Source organism: Salvia hispanica, chromosome 2 (genome assembly GCF_023119035.1).
Source record: "Salvia hispanica cultivar TCC Black 2014 chromosome 2, UniMelb_Shisp_WGS_1.0, whole genome shotgun sequence".
NCBI lineage: Eukaryota > Viridiplantae > Streptophyta > Magnoliopsida > Lamiales > Lamiaceae > Salvia > Salvia hispanica.
In genome coordinates, this window is record NC_062966.1 from 21,165,616 (window position 1) to 21,178,138 (window position 12,523).

The 12,523-nt window shown below is 34.6% G+C and overlaps 2 protein-coding genes across 2 annotated transcripts; one reads left to right on the forward strand and one right to left on the reverse strand.

Annotated features, from left to right (window-relative positions):
- Positions 1-2,859: 2,859 nt before the first annotated feature.
- On the forward strand, positions 2,860-6,497 carry LOC125205382. The gene is made up of 5 exons (XM_048104274.1): positions 2,860-3,306; positions 4,695-4,745; positions 5,072-5,134; positions 5,230-5,298; positions 5,861-6,497. The coding sequence occupies exons 1-5, from the start codon at positions 3,010-3,012 to the stop codon at positions 6,146-6,148; spliced, it is 768 nt and encodes a 255-aa protein (XP_047960231.1). The 5' UTR covers positions 2,860-3,009; the 3' UTR covers positions 6,149-6,497.
- Positions 6,498-10,395: 3,898 nt separating this feature from the next.
- On the reverse strand, positions 10,396-11,110 carry LOC125205385 (ethylene-responsive transcription factor ERF084-like). The gene has a single exon (XM_048104276.1). It carries the CDS (start codon positions 11,049-11,051, stop codon positions 10,554-10,556), a length of 498 nt encoding a protein of 165 aa, XP_047960233.1. The 5' UTR covers positions 11,052-11,110; the 3' UTR covers positions 10,396-10,553.
- Positions 11,111-12,523: the final 1,413 nt, after the last annotated feature.

Here is a 12,523-nt window from a genome sequence, read left to right on the forward strand (position 1 = left end):
CGCTGTTTCTCAATTCTGATTTCTTAACTTCACTTCATATATAAAACCAAATACATGTACGATACTCTATTATAATAGAAGAAAAACAAACAAAACAAAATGGAGCGAACATAGTAAAACGAACAAATTGCAAGTAGAACTCAGGAAACCCATCTTTCTATAAGATAAATTACGTTTCGATTAACACTCTCGAAATGACGTAATATCTCCAGACACCGTAACCCGCTAGTCATTGAAAAATTTAACGGAGTTTTAAGAATTGAGCAAACAATCATTGATGGACGAGATGCAAGCTATGAGAAAGAGAATGTGTTGTTTAATTCTGTATTTGCCATCCAGTGTCAAATTTACAGGAGAACCGATAACTTGAAAGGCTTCACTGTCAGGTCACATCAATATTACGATGCTTACAGTCAACCAAACTATATCATGTCATTAATTTCCACTATATAAAAAATGTTTTGTAGATATTGATTCATTAAGATAGCATGACACAGGTTCCTTTTCATAAAATTATAAATACTCCCTTATATATACTTCATTTTCAAATAAGTATGGTCATGAATTATTTATTTGTTAACACTCAGACAGATCCAAAACATAACATCTCATTATTATGGAATTTTGAAGTAATTGAGGGGAAAGCGGCAATGGATGAGCCTTTTCTAGATTCTCATTTCGATTCTTTTTCTTTTCTTCCCTTTTTTGGGTAAAAGACATAGATATATTTCTATATATATACACTTTACAGTTTTCCTCAGTCTAATATATATGTCGCCTGTTTTGGATGTCACCCATAATAAATTTTATAACTATTATTCCAATTTCATTGTGGATGTATGTCTTTCCGTGATCGATGTGAATGAATTCAAACTAATATTTGCACCAATAGTCTTCTTTCTTTTCTTTTCTTTTTTAATCTCCAAATCCTACAATGTGGGTTCATAAAAAATGTTACTCCATATTTTAATAAGGAATAAAGTGTTGCTTTAACAAATAAAATGCCATTATTGCGATGCATTAATACTAAGTACTATGAAACTATATATCTTGATTTTTGAGGTGATTTATGAAACCAAGTAGTATCTCATATATCAGGATTTAAAAAAAAAAAAGTAATTTATTGGCAATTCATAATCCGTCTCACGAGTTTCACTAAGAAATTAAATCATTCAAAATTTGCATACTCAAAACAAAAAATATATATAATCAATAAATACTACTATAACTTAATGTTTGTACAAATTCCACCTATGAACTAAAATCAAGTACAACCACACAATGAAGTAGCCTTGACATACTTTCAAATTTTAAACAAAAGGTGCATAATGTGCATTTATATAGTGAAATATCGAAATTTATATGAAATTATCTCACGAATCATAATTACAAATAGTTAAAATTAAGATCAAACACACTAAAGCACTAATAATTTTGAGAGTATATATACCCAAATTATTGTAAAAGTTCATGCCGCTTTAACAAAAGCCAAAGTAAAGTTGGAAACTTTGAAATTTAAGGGGTTATGGAAAAATTGCCCATAGTTTAGGGGTTTGAAATGCAAGCAACACGAAAATTAAGAATCTCAACATGTCTTTACAAAGTTTAACTTTGAAAAAAGGGTTAATAGTAGTAGTAATAAAGAATCGCCTCATCATCAATCACATGCTGCTTTCAGATGTGAGTAATGATTCTTGAAAATTGAACATTAACTCTAATCATCCATCCAAATCAAAACCCACCCAACACAACACTCACCATCGCATACGGGGCTATGCTATTCAAAATTTCAAACCCAACGTTGGAGCCATATTTAGAGTGCATATTCGAATTACCCATTGCTAAGCACGACGCTGCACTGCCTAAAAATGCACCATCTATGCAAAGATGCGCGCAAAAGCACACGAACGTGACTAATCCATTTTTTATTTATTTTAATTATAAAATAAAATAAAATTCAGCTAAAACCCAAACGTTCATAAAAAATTAGTAATTGATTTTTCATTTTTAACTATTTATGTTTTTCATAATATCAAATTTAAGGACATAAAATTAGTTAAAATGATGGAAACAATGTTATTTCAAGTCTACTAAATGTAACATTTTGTAATAAAGTTATGGTTTAAAATTATATGATTGATTACAAGTCAAAATAAAATTATAATATAAATGATTAGTTTTAATTTTAATAATTAATAATTAATAATTATAGTGGAGATGGATTCTTGCACACATTTAAGATTTTTAATATTATTCACATATGATAAATTATTTATAGCTACACTCCAACTTTTAGTAAACAAGGTTCACTTTTGTTAGTCGTCTACAGTTCATTATTTGCAAAGAACGTGGCACTGCACACCGGTGAAAACCTTTATACAGCGTGTGCGACATTATTTCCTAGATGTGCAGTTAGATCTAGTATGCATTCAAAGGCTATAAAATTAGCATAGTATTCAATACTAAACCAATAATATAAAATTAATTCTACAAGTAAAAGCTCATAAATAAATGAATACTCGCGGTTGAATAGTGGATTGACCTATATCGAGGGCGAAATACCATGAATAACCTCATATGTGAAAAAATGAAACCATAGTTGTACAAATGTACAAGTGTGGTTTTGATGCCACATCTTTTCCATGGACCCCACCCCATCCCTTATTCTCTATCAATTTCAATCCAAAATATTACTCCTACAAATATAAAGTAAGTAAAATAAATAACGAACCCATTACACGCGCACACAACACAACACACGGACTTGTCTTCACCACACACAAACATAGATAGATATACGGATATTGTATGTATATATGAGAGACAGTCATGTCATACCTCTCCCATTTATTATTGTAACTATAAATAATTCCTAACTCACAACACTCACAACATTTCTTTGCCAACACACCACCATTCCACCTTCCCTTTTCATACCTTCCCTTCCCACACATAAGATAAACCCTTCTCTCTCTCTCTCTCTAAAACTGAACAACAACAACAACACCCATGGGTGGCGCCGACGAGGACTGGGTCAACGCTGCCATCACAGACGCCGCGATGGTCGCCGAGCTCCTCGTGCGCCTGCACCGCTCTCCGCTTCCGCCGAAGCCGGCTGCGTTCCGTCTGGAGTGGACCGTGCGTCAGCGGAGGTCAAACAACAAGCCGAGGAAACCCGGCCGCGGCCACAGAGCCAGCCCTACCACTCCGCTGACGTGGAGCGATGCCACCACCTCCTTCAGCGGCCGCTCCGATGAGTCTACCCGGCCTATTGCCTTCAATCCCTCCGCCTCAGCGAGATCTAAGGTATCTGTATCCGTGTTTCTCACTGTTTACGTGTGTATCCATCTTCTACACACCTACGCGTACGGATATCTAATATTCTGAATTCGGATCATTGGAGGCCGGCGTCGGCGTGTGATTCTTCTTCCTTCTACTCGCTTTTTTTTTATAAAAAAAACAGAGTATATTTATTTCAAAACGGTTTTTCGGTTTCGAAGTGACAATAATACCCTCCCCGCCTGCATGGACGGAATCTGAATCGGAGGAGTTCAGCGTCGCATCGCCGATCTGTTTCCGGCGCCGTGATGCTCCGTCTTCCGCAATTTTGAAATTTTGTTTCTAGATTTTGTGAAAAAAATAAAAAAAGGAATAAAATAGCTCTTGACTTTGTTTCAACGCATATATTGGTCAGAAGCGGCACACGAGAGTGGATGACTCTTATCACGTTTTTTTCCCCACCTCGCCCAACCCTATTTCTGTGCTCTGCTCCTTGTGGCCACATCTCAATTGACCGAAATATCCCTCGATTCTAGGGGTAGCTTCGTCAATTCAGTCACTATCTCGGCCAATTATCTGATTTCTACTACCAATTTGTAGATGGTTTAAAAGGAGGGGTAGTTTGGGGAAATGGAGGAGTGCCCTGTTGAAGCGGTGGGGTGTGGGTTTGGTGGAGCGTAACGAGTGGTGGTTTAATTAGTGATTAATTAATAAGGGAGGGATCCCGTGTGGTGGGGCTGTTTCTACGCCCACATCTCCTTGTCCTTTTCCGCCAACCATGAAATGCCATCTGTCAACAACACTTCGCGTGAACTCCGAGGCACATATTAGCAAGCTGTACTGCCTAGTATTCGTCTCTCTCTCTCAATCCAAATCCGACATGCATACACGGACACGCTGAGCTGTGGGGTTTTCATTGTGTGAGTAGGACAAAAATTAGTTAAGATGGACTATGGAATGTGACAGCTTCGTCACCACCATTTCTTTTCTAAAGAGGTGTGTAGAGTAATTGGGGATTGTAATTTAATTGGAAAGTTGAAAGGAGTTGTTTAGATTTGGGTGTAATTTTCTTGCATGACAGTGGGTTAACGTGGGCTGTTGCTGTTACTGTAATTAAATAATCCATCTGTTTTGTTACTTCAAGAAAGGTTGAATTTTTTTCAGAGGAATAAAATAATGTGTTGATGATAGGGGGTTTGAAAATGCCATTTGTAGGAAAGTGTTTCGGTTGCCACATCAACTTCTTCAACTAATTGGATATTTATTGTGGAGTTGGTTTTTTTGTTGAATCATTATTAAGGATTTGTGAGGATATATATGTTTTACGGATTATTACGACTGCAAATTTGATTCAAGTATGTGGTCATTGATGTCGAATATGCTCGACTCTGTTTTGATCTAATTTTCTGCTGCAGAATAATGTGGATGGTGAAAAGACCAACTCCAAGAGGTCAAGAAAGAAGAAGGTGAATCTCTTTAGTTTACTTGGTTCATAATAGTCTGTTAAATTTGTTTCTGTGTGCACGATATCTTTGTGAATACTACAAATTGTCTTTTGAAATGGATTTGGGACTTGCAAATGTTTAAGGAGTGATAATGTAGAAGATATCTTCATTGTTTATTTCTTTTCCCTCAAATACAGGAAGTTCTTTTTCTAAAACAATTCATTTCCTTATAAAGCCGGGGACAACATCATTTAGAGTTATCTTATCTAGAATAATAGTCATATATTTGTGTTAATCAACATCTAGCATGAGCCAAGTTAATGTGTTCCACTTTTGTGTATTTACAGACTTTGGCAGAGCTCAAAGATGAAGAGAGCTCACTGCTGAAGGAAAGAAGAGAGCTAAAAAGGGTATATTCCATATTTCATCTACTAGACTGTATTAATGAATTTTGCGGCTATTAGTCCATAACTTCTTATCATTAACGATGTTCTTTCCTCCTCAGGAAATGTCAGCCTTGCGAATGAATTTGGAGAGAGAAAGGGCAACACATGAGAAATTAAAGCGGATGAAGGTAATTAGTGCAGACTTGATCTTTTCTTTTTTCATGTGCATTCTATTGAGTTTATATAAATAATTTGCTGTGTTTTCTAGTATGTTTTTTACCTTAATACTCCTCATCTTCAACTGAATTTGAAGCACTTATTATTCGATTTTCCAACATACTGCCACCCTCTATGTTAAGGCCTATTCTGATCTGACATGACTTCTTTCGTGTTTTAAAAACCAGTAACTTCGAAATCACTGATTTGAATCTTGTGGCACCGTTCTTGTGTAAAATATTTTAATTTCAAAGTCTTACCTAGCACTGCTTCTTTATATTTGTGTCTTCTTCTGTTGCATATATAGATCTTTGAAGCCTTCTAGATGGCAACACTGCTATATAAGGCTTTTCGATTATATCACGGGTTGTAGTCATAAAAGATGCCCAAAATTACTTGAACATTTTACTTGGAGTTGGATGAGAAATTGAAAAGGTTTTTCTGGATAGTTTGATTTCCTTATGAGTTATGACACTTTGAAGATCTTTATGTTGCTTTCAATTGTCTTCAACAATAACATTCTCTTATGTACAGATTGATCTGCAGCCTTCTCCAGAGTCAACATCCGCACCTGAGGAATCCGTCTCTGGTCAACTTCAAATGGAATCAACAGCTCGTGATCCTACTACGACTTCTACAACTACTAGTCTCATGATGCCAGTTATCTCAGGCAGCAATGTCCTAGAATTGTCTGCGACAAATGCTCATAGCAACGTGAATGCAGATGAAGAATCTGATTCGAAGTTCATCCTCCCTGATCTTAACATTCCATTCGATGAGCCCTGCTGCAGTGCTACACTTATGGTGGTATCAGCTAGCTAGACCATCAACGCTGCACCTGTTCTCGACCAAGGCAGAACAGGTACAGCGAATGATACCTATACTTGATAAAGACTAACCTCCTTTAGAACAAAGTAGTATACTATAGTTATATGGTAGAACGAGCTACCTCCTACACGGCCCCGATGAACTGCCAGTGGTGTTGGGATCCATTCTTTTTGTTTAGTTATTACCAGTGGACTAGATTGGAAATCCTAACGTGTTAGCTGAAGTCAAATATTCTTTTTTTTTCTTACCTTGTATTTTCTGGAGATTTTTATAGGTGATAATGTAAACTATCTTGTGTAAGAGATGTATGTGTGTTATTTCTCTAAAGCAAATATTAGCGACAGATAGAAGGCTCATTTAATTTGGTATGTTTTTTTATTTTAATTATTGCACCAGTTTATTCAATATATGAGGTTTGTTACTCCCTTCATTTTTAAGCAAGTGTTCCTTAGATGTGATTTTCAAGAATAGTTTATACTCAGAACCCCCCACCACACTCAAAAAAAGAACACAGAGAGTATATTAGCTGGAGTATTTATATCTTGTCACCTTTCTATATAACTATTGATTACACTGATATTTCATCCTTTTCATTTAGGCCCAGATTTTGGCCCCTTTGATCAGGATTCAGGACTAAATTGGATTTGAGTTATTTTATTTAAATATTCACCCAAAAAAGAAAGTATAGTACAGTACTTTAGTACTATTTGTTTAACATGAATAAAAGTATTCCCTCGTCACCATGACAAGTGAGTCACTTTCATTTTAAGCAAAATAATTATCTTTCTTACTTTATTTTCCCTGCTACTTAATTTATTATTTACACTTCTCTAATTTTTCCTCTCTCATACTTATTTCTCTTCACTTTAACTTTTTAAATATCAATTTATTAAATTTTGGACCAAGTATAATATAAAACGTAGTAATAATAATACAACAGTAGTAATTATGTAAATCTGTGACTAGCCCACACACAGTGATTACAGTTGATAGATGACATATAACTCTAGTTATTCAATACAGTAAATTATTTGGTGGCGTTACAAATTATGTGTATCATGATTATGAATTCATTTCATTAGATTTGGTGAATAAAAAATGCTGGCTATGTATATAGGCAGGGTATGATGGTCAAAGTTATCGTCATAACAGTAAATTATGGAGAAAATCTAGATCACTAGATTTATCAAAATGGTCATTATATAGGTGAGGGGCTGAGGGCCCATATCCAACCCTATTTCCCTAACCATGCTATGAGCAACAACCCTATTCATTTGGTTCAAAAATACTATTCGTCTTATTTATCATTTTGATCTTCCAAAAAATTAATCACATTCTACCTTAGGTAAGTTTCTCACTTAAAAAAAGAGTCTTAATTTCCAATAATAATATATATTCCGATTATTTTTCTATCTCTCTAATTTTTCGCATATTAAACTCATGTCATCCGCTATAAAGTAATGGACATATGGAATCATGGATGGGATGGTGTGTATAGAATTGCAATTCATTTTCCAACTTCTTAAATAGTTGTTTTCTCCATTCCCAAATAAATACTTGTATTAGTAGTACTTTTGAGATTCCATGTAAAACTGATGGCACTTAAAATACTAAATTTTAAATTTGATGAAAACGTAAAATACTAAATTAACCCTTGGTTTCGAATTTTGCATGCATACTCCTCATATTTTCCACGAAATTAACAAAAAAAGGAGATTTTTTTTAGTTTTTTAATGGTAGAGGGAGTCCAGGTATATTACAACTAAATATAACTTCGACTATCAGTTCAAACTCCTTTGACATTACTCAAATGATCACAATCTCTTTGAATATCAAGAATTAATGAGCCTTTAATTTGTAGTTGAGTTTGACACAATTGGTATACATCAACTTAGCTCCTATACACAGATATATTTTCTTCAGAACCTTTACAGAGAATTGCTTCCATGTCATAAAATTTGAGAAAAATTATATCGTGACAGCTTTTCGACTTGGGTTGGGTAGATTAAAACAGAGATTATCCCCCATGAAAAAGGGGGTTACTTTCTTGTTCATCATTTAATTTAATCTGCTGCACTGAATTTACATCTGACTGCACCATAGTGTTCTGCTTAATTACAGTTTTCTGACTAGAAACTAATTATGTACAATTTAGCTGAATAGATTTATGGACTACTAGTTTATTAATGAAAAAGGTGCGTTGATATCTGCTTTATTTTTCAGGTACTACTCTTTATCTATTCTTCTAATCACTTATTTTCATTAATTAATTGTTGGAAACAAATAATTTTGGACTTATATATAAGCTGACAACTACAGTAGTGTTGTCAATTTGTATCAGTCTTCTAATTAATTTCTTGACAATTGCCATGCATACTGCATTCATGTTTCGATTAGTCTCTTCGATTTAATTTGAACTTTTGAATTGGGAACCACAAACTTCTGGATTAATTATTTTGTCTAATTAAAAGCTTAAATGATTTATTTTATTTCACATATACTTTGGTGGAGGAATAATGATGTTCCATTAATTAGTTGGCCAGACTTTCACATTTAATTCGTTGGACTCATTAATGTCATCCCATGAGTTAGTACTTCATATATATCAGTTTCAGACACTACTAACTAAATGCTGGTCCACCGCTTTGGTAAAAATATATATGCTCTCCGGTTGTGATTTGCATTCGATCGATATAGTGAAATTTCTAGTTTGAAATAATCATCGGATATGAATTCGAATCATATTGAATTGAGTTAAAATAATTTATTTGTCTATTGATTTATATTTTTGATTATTTTGCAATTATTTTTTGTCATGTCCTATTAATTACAATACTAGTAAGAGCATCCATAATGGATGCCCTAGTGGGAGGAGCCCTAGTGGTTGCCACATCAGCATGCCCTATCTTTCTGCAATAATGGAGCCATAGTGATGCCCTATCTCTTATCCATTTTTCATTTCAATTTTAATGTTATTTTTTTTTTATATTTTCACATATTATAAATAGAAAAATTAAATACTAAATTAAATGAAAATCATGCATTACTTAATTTTAAAAAAAGAATTTATAAATTTTATATTTAATTTTAATCAAATAAAAAATATAAAAATATAAATACACTATTATAGAACACAATAAATTTAAATAAAGCACTTACATTAATCGAATAAAATGGGAAAAGTATAATAATAAAGGTCAAAATAAAAAGAATATGTCGAGTTTGGGGCTTGAACACAACCTCTATAGTTTTACATAAAGCAACAAAAAACTGTTTTTTAAGTGTAAAACTAATTGTCCCACGTCGAAATCACAAAGAAATTTGGAGTTAAAAACCTATCTATAAAAGATTTACTCAAGTAATGCAAAACTTGCTCATTTAGTGTGAAGGATTATATTCTACAAAATATATTCTTTCACTAATTCACGGATCCGTCTTTTAGTATGGATAGTTGTGAAATTATAGGTTTTTATTTCAAGTTAAAAAATGATTTTTTAATTTAAAAATCGATTTTTTAGAATAAAAAATCGGTTTTTATAATTAAAAATCAATTTTTTTATAATTTTTTTTTTTAAGATCGGGCTCAGGCGTTTTGTCGCAATGGGCGCCCGATCTTACGCCCAATGGATCGGGCGAGAGATCGGTCGCGACCGAATGTTCGGTCGTCCTCGGGCGCGCCCGCCGCCCGACATCTGCAATGGATGCCCGAAATTTTTTATTAATTGAGGTCCCCTCATTACGAAGGAAACATGTACATACTATGCTTTATAACAAAGGGGAAAACCAACATACTGCTACTATTCAGTATCCATACTATACTAAAATGAGAGTATACCAAAGAAATTCTAAAAATCCGTCAGTAATAGCCATTGTCGAGAAATATCACGCATCATACAAATATTGTTGCTAAACCGATGAATTCCCAACTGTCAGTATTCTCGATTATGTTTCGTGCGATGAGCTAACATTGTATTGTTTGCCTTGTGTGTCGATTATGTTTTGTTACTTGCAAAGAATGCCTTGTGTGTCGGCAATATATATCCAGTTTCCATAGTGCTTGGAAATTGGAAAAGGTATTGCTGATACAATTTGAAGTACTTTTAATGGTACAACACAGTGTCACAAGAAATTGAATCATAAGTCGAGGTTGATATGTACAGCACTAGTGTGTTTCGCCGCCCCCCACAATAATAGGCCTTATTCTTGATAATTTCATCATTAAATTTCACACACATGAAAAATAACTAGAAATCACAATTAAAGCTTTTATACTACACATTAGTGGTGGCAAATGGGATGTAACAAGATGCATGCCCCAACAAAACCCTAAATTACTCAAAACAAAACACTAATTAAAGTCACACTACTTAAATATGCAAATTTGATTAATTGATCGAGATCAACCCATCTTCAAACCAAGCTCCAAGCTAACGCCGCCTTCCTCCGCCGGATCCCGCCCAAACAGGTGCGCCGCCGACGTCACAACCGAGGCAGCCTTTCCTCCACCGGAAACCCTCTTCCTCTTCCTCCTCTCCGGCGAACACGGCTCCGGGAGGACGGAAGGAACGTGGAAATTGGTCCGCGCCTTGGAGCCACGCAGCCTCCTCGCGGCGGCGTCGTAGGCGCGCGCCGCCTCCTCCGGCGTGTCGAAGGTGCCGAGCCAGTGGCGGCACCGCCCTATGCGGTCGCGAATCTCCGCCGACCACCGCCCCCACGGCCGCTTCCGCACGCCCCTGTAGCTCCTCGGCGGATCGGCGGCGGCGCCGAAGAGGATGCGCTCGCCGACGACGGCGGCTATTCCTTCGAGAGCGGGACGGAAGTACAAGTGGTGATGAGGGTCTTCTTGTTTTGGGAATAAAGGGACGTTTTCTTGCATTTCCACATTGCTGTCTTTCATTTTTTTCTCTATTTTCTACTTTTCACATTACATCGCGCTCTATTTAAATGTATCCATCTCTCCGCTCTCAAGGCTCTCATTTTAAAAAATATGGAGAAAATGGGTGAAAAAGGGATGTGAAATGTGATATTCATTTCTACGCAGTACTATTAATTTTATAAAAGAATGTGAGTGTAACGAGTTAGTGTAAAATATGGTTTAACGTGTCTAGCTACAATTTATAGTAAGAGTAAACTAAAACTCCTAATAGCATACGAACTTAAATAGTAAAGTGGGACTACTAATGATAGACAAAGAGAGTAGTATTGTTTTGGTGTTCATAAACCAGTTTCGGACCGATTTTTATATCCAGTTTTTCTATTGCTAACAAAAAAATGTTTAATTATTAGATTATATATACTCCTTTTCATCCCAATTAGAAGTCTCATTTCTCATCAGTGCTACTAATGCTAAAAACTTGTTTGACTTTGTCATATAAAAATGGTTGAAAAGTTAGTGGAATGTGAGCATTGAGTAAAGTGAGTTATTAGAATATCAAATCCATCCGTCAAAAATAGTACTCCCTCCGTTTCACTATAGTTGAGGCGAAACTTTTCAGCGTGGAGTTTTAGAAAGTAATGTTGGATGTATTAAATAAGTAGATAAAAATGAGAGAGGAAAAGATAGAGAGAATAAAATATAAAGTGAATAAAATAGAGAGAATAAAGTAAGAGAGAGTAAAGTAAGAAAGAGAAAAAAATTACCATATAAGAAAATGACTCAACTATGAAGAAACTTCCTAAAATGGTAAAATGACTCAACTATATATAGTGAAACGGAGGGAGTACTCCTAAAATCAATACTCCCTCCGTCCCTAGATAAATGACTCATATTCATTTTTGGGACGTTCCAAGATAAGTGACTCATTTCCTTTTTTTTGGTACTCTCTCTTATTTTTTTTCTCTATTTTATTAACTACTCTCTTACTTTATTCACTTTCCACTTTACTAACAAAACCTCATTTCCTTAAATCTCTTACTGAAAGTTTGTGGTTATTGGGAGTATGTGCTTTTGTACTATGCTAATATTTTCACAATCAATTATATAATTAATTGAATAAAGAAGTTTAAAAAATAAATAAATAATAGTGCAAGAAATCGCGTGATCGAGGCATGACTTCATGTGCATCACATGTGGTGCTATGCGTGCATGCAGTGAAACATCCATGATTTCAATATTGAGAGTTCAAATCAGTGTTAATAATTCTGCATATAAAGAAGCGGATAAGTTGTAGTAGAAACCGAAGATACATTTTGCGGTGGTTGTTAGAATCATCGTAAAGACGAATGAAATTTAATGTTTGATAAGTTAAATAATACTAGTAGATTTTTTAAATAAAACACAATTTAAAAATGAAAATTACAAATATTATGTCACATTCAAATGTTTAACATTATAAAAGTCCGTGAATATTTCAATGAATTATACAAATT

Excerpts from the sequence above, each read along its gene's own strand:
- LOC125205385 (XM_048104276.1), bottom strand. The coding sequence starts at position 11,051 with ATGAAAGACAGCAATGTGGAAATGCAAGAAAACGTCCCTTTATTCCCA.
- LOC125205382 (XM_048104274.1), top strand. The coding sequence starts at position 3,010 with ATGGGTGGCGCCGACGAGGACTGGGTCAACGCTGCCATCACAGACGCC. Across the intron at positions 4,746-5,071 it reads AGAGGTCAAGAAAGAAGAAG|ACTTTGGCAGAGCTCAAAGA; the intron begins GTGAATCTCTTT and ends GTGTATTTACAG. Across the intron at positions 5,135-5,229 it reads AAAGAAGAGAGCTAAAAAGG|GAAATGTCAGCCTTGCGAAT; the intron begins GTATATTCCATA and ends TTTCCTCCTCAG.